This window comes from Xiphias gladius, chromosome 21 (assembly GCF_016859285.1).
Source record: "Xiphias gladius isolate SHS-SW01 ecotype Sanya breed wild chromosome 21, ASM1685928v1, whole genome shotgun sequence".
NCBI classification, from domain to species: domain Eukaryota; kingdom Metazoa; phylum Chordata; class Actinopteri; order Istiophoriformes; family Xiphiidae; genus Xiphias; species Xiphias gladius.
In genome coordinates, this window is record NC_053420.1 from 20703097 (window position 1) to 20710789 (window position 7693).

At 41.4% G+C, this 7693-nt stretch overlaps 1 protein-coding gene across 1 annotated transcript; it reads left to right on the plus strand.

The window, feature by feature from the left end:
• LOC120783387 (zinc finger protein 497-like) lies at window positions 1–5358 on the plus strand. The gene is made up of 2 exons (XM_040116356.1): window positions 1–269; window positions 2741–5358. The coding sequence occupies exons 1-2, from the start codon at window positions 89–91 to the stop codon at window positions 3658–3660; spliced, it is 1101 nt and encodes a 366-aa protein (XP_039972290.1). The 5' UTR covers window positions 1–88; the 3' UTR covers window positions 3661–5358.
• Window positions 5359–7693: the final 2335 nt, after the last annotated feature.

The window sequence follows — 7693 nt, forward strand, 5'->3', positions numbered from 1 at the left end:
GACAACTCCGGGTCACGTGATTGGGTCGAGCATCTTTTTTTTTTGGTCCATTTTGGATGTTAGCAAGAGCTCCGTGCAACCCAAGAAAATGACAAAACTGCAGTTTTTAAACGTCTTTCTGACTGAGCGTCTCATGCTTGCTGCGCAGGAGATTTACAAGTCTGTCGAGGACACGATTTTGGAGTACCAGGAGGAGATAGCGATCAGGGAGCGGGAGAACGACCATCTGAGACGCAGGCTGCGAGACGCTGGAATTGAAATATGGCCAGGTTAGCTCCACTGAAAGCTAACGGTGCAGTTTATGTCCAGCCAGCCGAGTCTGTGGGGTGGCATTCGGTAGGGAAATGGAAGTGACTGCGTACAGGACTAATACAACAACAATAAATAGCTTCATTTTAATGTTGTCCCAATTCCAAAACTAGTTTACTTTAATCGTTAGCGAGCTAGTTGACGTTAGCTGCTGTTGTTGTGGAGCGGCTAGTGCGTTAGCAACCTTTGTTCGTTAGCCAACCAGCTAGGTTAGCCGACTAGCTTACACCCGGGTTAGCATTCAGCCACATCTGAATTCTTGTGAGCATGTTGACATCGTCATTTTACTAATTCATGATTTGTTTGACAGTGACAGGTACTACAGAACGCTGAAAAATCCAATAATACGCACTATGCAGCCATTGTGTCAGTGTGTGATGTACTCCCAATTTTAAAACATCCATCCACATAGACATACAGCTGAAACTGATGCTAATGTGTTGCCAGGTGCTGTTAGTTGTTGTGATTGTAAAAACTTCATGCATTCTTAATTTCAGTCCATTTGTAGCATTTGAGATTTTCTTCACTTACACTTACAGTTAATGTCACTTTTTTTTCTTAGCAGTGTCAAAAAAATCTTGAGTTAATGCTGTGAGTTAATGTAATACAACATTTAAAGGTCGAAGGGGATGAACACTTTATATGGGCATGGCATACGGTATTATTGACTGTTAAATAGTTACTATTGGGTTTCCCGGATTGTTTTATAGCAGAGTTGCCCTGCCATCACCGTCAACATCATAAAAAGTAGTGCACTTTTATGAAATATAGCATAGACGCTCATGGGAAAATGGCTCATGTGCCTTATATGCACACCGTCAGTTTTCTGATGGAAACACTGATACTGAGCTCATTATGATTTAGGAATTTTGTGTATCACTACAGCTGCCATGTTTTTATTAAAAACATTTTCTGTTAGTTTTAGTTAACAAGGGAGTGAGTTCAGCTCTTCGCTCTTCTGATTGAAAAAGTTTTCTGGTAAAGGGATGTTTTACAGAGGCACACTACAGTTACTATGTCCAGGTGCTCTTGCAGCTCTGCCATAGCTTTACAGTCTCTTCACGTAGTGTTTAGCTACAACTAAATTGAGGTCCAAGTCCATTTTGATATGTAAATACAACCATATTAAGCAAACTATTAAATTCTGGCATATGGCATACAATGCATTATTACAGTGCTAATAATCAGACCCCTTCCATTTTTTCACAGTTTATCTTGCAGTCTTATGCTAAAATCGTTTCAATTAATTTGGTCTCGTCACTCTACACTCAATACCCCAGAATGACAGAGAAAAACAGAGTTTCAGAAATTTTTGCAAAAATGATTAAAAATGAAAAACTGAAATATCACATTGACATAAGTATTCAGACCCTTTGCTATGACTCACAGCTGACATAGCATATCAGAGCAAAAACCAAGCCATGAAGTCGAAGGAACTGCTCGCAGAGCTCAGAGACAAGATTGTGTCTACACAGATCAGGGCAAGGCTGCAAAAAATTTCTGCTGCATTGAAGGTTCCCAAGAGCACAGTGGCCTCCATAATTTGCAATTGGAAGAACTGGCCGCTTGGCTAAACTGAGCAGTCAGGAAAGAAAGGCCTTGGTAAGAGAGGTGACCAAGAACCCAAAGGTCACTCTGGCTGAGCTCCAGAGATCCTGTGTGGAGATGGGAGAAACTCCCAGAAGGACCATCACTGCAGCACTCCACTCATCTGGGCTTTATGGCAGAGTGGCCAGAAGCCTCTCCTCAGTGAAAGACACATAAATGCTGTTCTAGTTAGAAAAAGAGATATCCTTGATGAAAACCTGGTCCAGAACCCAGGACTTCAGAACGGGCTGAAGGTTCACCTTACAACGGGACAATGACCCTAAGCGCACAGCCAAGACAATGCAGACGTGGCCTAGGGACAACTCTGTAAATGTCCTTGAGTGGCCCAGCCAGAGCCATGACTTCAACCCAATTGAACATCTCTGGAGAGACCTGAAAATGGCTGTCCACCAACAGTCCCCTTCCAGCCTGACAGAGCTTGAGAGGATCTGCAGAGAGGAATGGTTTAAAATCCCCAATTCCAGGTGTGCAGACCTTGTTGCGTCAAATCCAGGAAGACTTGAAGTTCCTCGCTGCCAAAGGTGCTTCAACTAAGTACTGAGTAAAGGGACTGAATACTTATGTCAATGCTATTTTTCAGTTTTTTTGCTTTGTCATCATGGGACATTGAGTTTAGACTGATGAGGGGAAAAAATGAATTTAAGCGATTTTTAGCATAGGGCTGCAACAAAACAAAATGTGAAAAAAGTGAAGAAGTCTGAATACTTTCTGAATGCAATGTATGTAGTTCAACCAGAGTTGGACTGTGCCAAGGACACAGTGGTGTTTGGTACAGTGGAGTTAACATTTTCAGCTGTACCTCTTCTTTCTCTTGTGTTCTTAGATCGCCCGTCCATGGCACTGTTGGACGAGGAGGATGGTGAGCATCCACGGCGCGAGTGGAGTCCCAGCATGGGGCACGAAGAGCGTATTCCTATTCAGATTAAGGATAAAAGAGATCTACGGGGTAACCAAGGAGATGATCAGCTTCGGGGGCATGGCTCTTGCAGCACACCAGAGAACATGTTCACTCCTCCACGTGTTGGAAATGAATATCCCCAGGAAGGCCCCCACACATCCAACCTCCCTCAGAGTCAGGGTGTGGAGAACAGAGAGAGGGATCCTGGCTCTCGAGGCTCCTCGAGGCACGTGAAGGCGGAGAGTGGAGGGGGCCACAGAGGCTCTACTTCCTCCAACAGCGTCGCCCAGCCTCTTGCGCCAGTCAACCCAAACTGCTCAAATGAGAACAACATTGACATTATTGGGGTGGAGAATGGAGGACAGATGGTTGGTGCTAAGGGAACTGGAACTGGAGCTAACAGAGCACAGGCCTCCCACATGCGAAACCAAGGAGCCAATGCCGTGGACTGCCCCCATCAGAAATCCCCTTTACAAGGGCACATGTCGTCTTTCTGCTGCAAGGTTTGTGGTGAGGCGTTTAGTCACATTGGCCACTTGCATGTGCACGTACAAGTGCACACACGGGAAAAACCTTACCGCTGTGGTGTATGCGGGAAATGCTGCAGCTCCTCCGGCAGACTCCAGGAGCACCAGCGTAGCCACACAGGAGAAAAACCGTTCCGCTGCCAGATTTGTGGAAAAGGCTTCACACAGATGGCTCACCTGAAGGTACACATGAGGATCCATACAGGGGAAAAGCCATACAGTTGCCCTGTGTGTGGCAAGTGCTTCAGTCGCTCTGACAAAATCAAAAGGCATCTGCAGACCCATAGCCGTGAGGGAACATATTTCTCAGGGCAATGACGCAAGTGTGTTGCTAAACAACCCAATTTGTGAATCATATTGATATGGAAAACTTTTCTACAAAAAGCTAAAATCGCTGCCATCAAGACAAGGCTTTTTTTTTTTTTTCCTTCCTACTTTCCAAGAAATAGGGATTCTGCAACTCTTAGAGAAAGTTTTTTTATCTAACCTAATACTTCTCCACGCCATAGTCCCTCAATAGAATTTGTATTAGCCAGTTTAGTATGTCCTTTTCTTAATTTTGTACTTGTCACTGAGTATTAAATCTCTAAGACCCAATTTGAGTTATTAGCTAGCCTTTCTGAATAATCTAGCCTTTCCTTAGTCATATACTTAGCATGATGAAGTCTTCCACACATGCCTTGAAACTGAGATGCATTAAGAAATGCAACAATGTGCAGCACAGTCACGGCTTACTATTAAACAGTCGCTTCATATCCATAAATTCACACTTGATTTTAAAATCTGCAGACATGACATCTCTCTTGTAAACATTATTTTAGAACCTAAAATTAAGAGTCAGTATATACCTGAACTCATCTCCATTTTCTAACTTAACTAAAGGAATTATGACAAGTAAAGCCTGTGTGTTATCTGGATCAGTCTAACACTGCCATTAGGTTTTTGTTTTTTATGTAGCCATTCCAAAAAAAAAAAACAAAAAAAAAATCTAGGCAAACAAAAAGTTAGCAAAATGCCCTCATAGACTGTGGACTTGACTGGTTTACAAGGAAGGGTCTGATCTGGCACTTGTCTTCGTTTTTTTTTTTTGTCATTATCTTAGCTGCTTTTTCTTCTCAGTGCTGTTACATTGTTGCAGAGCTAAATACTGCCATCTCACATCGTCAGTGCTTCATGTTGTCCGTTGAAATATGGACAAATCTATCGTGAGACTGCTCCACTATTTTGTGAAATAATGTGATGTTCTGTAAAATACCACTCTACCATACATTTAGGAATATTGTGTCTTTTTATTCTTTTAAATGACATGCACTATGGCATCTATCCAAGAAGATGCAGAAATTCATTCTTTAACAGGGCCATACAGTATTAGCTGAACGTATCTATGGTTTTTCAGGGGTCTCAGTCTGCAAAGATCTACGTTCACCCGTGTTTCCACCACAGTAGTCATTTACATGTGAGGTATTTTTGGAGTGGCCTCAGCTGTGGTTGATTTTTCAGAAGGGATGGTTGGTTTATCATGGAATCTGGTTCTTCCTCTGCCCATCCTGGACTGACCCCAACCCCCGAACAGTAGACCTTACAGTTACCTTTCTCCTCTCAGGACTAATGCTGCATTCATAACATGAGGGCATACCAGAGATACTAACACCTGACTTAACACAGCTATCATACAAGTCAGAAACTCAGGGCTTGTGAGTTTTCCCATTGAATTTGTCCCTGCTTGTTGCAGAAACAAACAAACCAAAAAAGCAAAAATGAACTAAATAAAATGCAACTTTCAGATTGTGTCAGACCTCAGTTGTTGCTAAAGATGCCAAGTCTTGCCCAAGTTATCCCTCCACATGTGATGAACGCAGCATGAGACAACTACAGCACGTCCTCACAGATGACCAGCAACCCTTCACTCACAGTCTTCTCTGGGACACCTTTGCTCCCCCTGCACACACACTCTACTGTACAGTGTTGTATCATTGCGTATTAAATGTTATTTTTTAATAAAGTAGTCATTGAGTATCCATTGTTACTGTCTTGTATTAAGTGTGAACAAAGCTAACTATAAGAATCAAACATGAAATGGGGCTGATAAGTGCAAGCTGCCTTTTGCCACCGTGGGAAATGCATGGGTGTAAAAAATGTAAATTAATGATAGTATTGTGCATGAGTGCTCCCTGTACTGAGCCATTGTTAATGTTATTAGTAACAGCTTTGTGTTTCCAACTGTGATGAGGAAGGCATGTTGCATGCTTTTTTCTCAATTGCTGTAATTCATATTGAATTATAAGTCCCATTGCTATGCATTAGAAAAAGAGAAAAAAAATTCAAACGAAAATGAAATCCTCAAACACATGACATGCCCATAGCTGGTAAGTATTTTCATAAGCAATGTGAAAAAAAAATTTAATGGTTCATAGTCAAGGACCCACTTTGTTTTATTGTGTAGTAACATATATACAACACCTGGTGGGGGGCTTTCCATTTTAATGGTTTTCATGAATGTAGTTGACGGCCAACAAGAGTGTAAAAATTGTGTGAGGTGGAATACCTTTTCCGTAAAATAATACTACAGATACTGATAAATTTAAAATTGCCAACCATCGGGGTAATTTTCTATAAGCTTTTTAAAAACCTGTGTAACTGGCAAAATGCAATGACTGCTTTTATACCTCAAAGGAAAAGAAAACATTGTCAATGAAACGACTACAAAATAGTTTATAACAACACATAATTTACATCTATTTGGTTGTATCAGCCTTGTACTGCAACAATTTACACCCTACTAGTTTGATATCTTGGAGTAGGGTACATCAGGAAGTGGCAGACAGTAACTGAAAACGCCAACAAGGTTTATGAACCGGTGAATCATTGAGAACTGCTCCAATGACATCTTCATGATATATGCCTCTCAAGATGTGATGGAATACTCAGTCATTACTGTGATATTTATCACAGTCATAACAATGCCAGTGGCCTCGAATACTGAGACTAAAATTACAAAATTTAGGAGCCCCTCTGTGGGAGATTGAATTTGCACACTGCCCTGCGATTTGCAGCGAGATGCCACATGTCCTCACGGTGCAGGCAGGAAATGGTGGATGTATGCGGTAGGAATGGCCAGGAGGTCCAGTGAAATGAAGCCAGGAGACTGAGGGAGATGTAGCTGATATGCAATAATTTGTTTGCTCATAACAAATAAACAGACGTTATGGAGGTAACCTTCCCCCTTAAGCAGATCAGTCTAGTTGCTAAAAAGGCAGCCCAGTGAAACCTACACTGTTACTGTATGATTACATTACCCAGTCCCAGGCGATCATATCAGAACCCTGTTGTGCAATCAGCCATCAGAGTCAGATGACGGCCCGTGCATCTGACAATGTCTGCCAGTCAGTCAGCACCAGTGTTGGCTCTTTCGTCTAAATAAATACTTTTCTTTGCTAACAAATATCACTTATCAGTTTTACCTTACAGTCTATAAAAAGTGTCCCTCGTTGTTTTCAGTGGTTATTTATAATCCATTAATCCATCCCTTAACTGATACTTTAAAATTTCTTTTTTTAAAAGGTCTTTTTTTTCTTTACAAATATGACAAAAAAAACCAAACATCGTACATACATGCGATAAACATTACATATGTGAGATTTCTGCCTCCATCATAAAAAGGGAGGCAAATGGAAGTTCGTTTGTGGTTTTGTATGAAATAGTACATTTAAAAAAAAACTCAACAGCAACCTCTCTTTCCAGAGTCAGCATCCATGCTACTCCTGGATATCTCTTCCTCTGGTAGAAAGTAGTTCCCCTGGAAACTGATCACAGCGAACCTGTTTGGAATTTCCACGTCACCTTTTGATGTATTCGTCACGTCTCTGTAGTCTGATAAAGTGGTGTGTAGTCTTTTTGGAGGCTAAATGATTGAAGAGTTTCTATTTGTAATTTTGACCGAGCTTCAAGATAGAATTAAATCATCCTTGAAGATGTCCTGAAATGAAATTAAGCGGTCAAAGGAGTACAGCACTACCAACAATAATGATCGAAATTAAATTAAGTTAATTGCCATGCAGCTACCGAGCTGATTTTCTACTATAGCTGATGTCTATCGATGCGCCTTTGCTGTTCAAAAAGCCAGTGCAAGCCAGTGAAAGTTTTTTCCAAAATAATTCCAGGAACACACAGTGGTTTCCGAACTTCTCATGAAGTGGAAATTTTGATTAATCACCATATTCTTAATGTCTGAAAATAGCAGATAGCATTAATATTTTATGAGCACAGGAGGGTTTCAGTGTCTGACAGCCGTCGGTCAATTGAGTGAGCATGGAGACGTGAGTGTTCTCCAGGGATCGCATTCAAATGTTGA

Bases quoted from the DNA above. Each gene is read 5' to 3' on its own strand.
- LOC120783387 (XM_040116356.1), top strand. From the start codon at position 89: ATGACAAAACTGCAGTTTTTAAACGTCTTTCTGACTGAGCGTCTCATG. The intron at 270-2,740 runs GTTAGCTCCACT...TTGTGTTCTTAG, and splicing joins TGGAATTGAAATATGGCCAG to ATCGCCCGTCCATGGCACTG.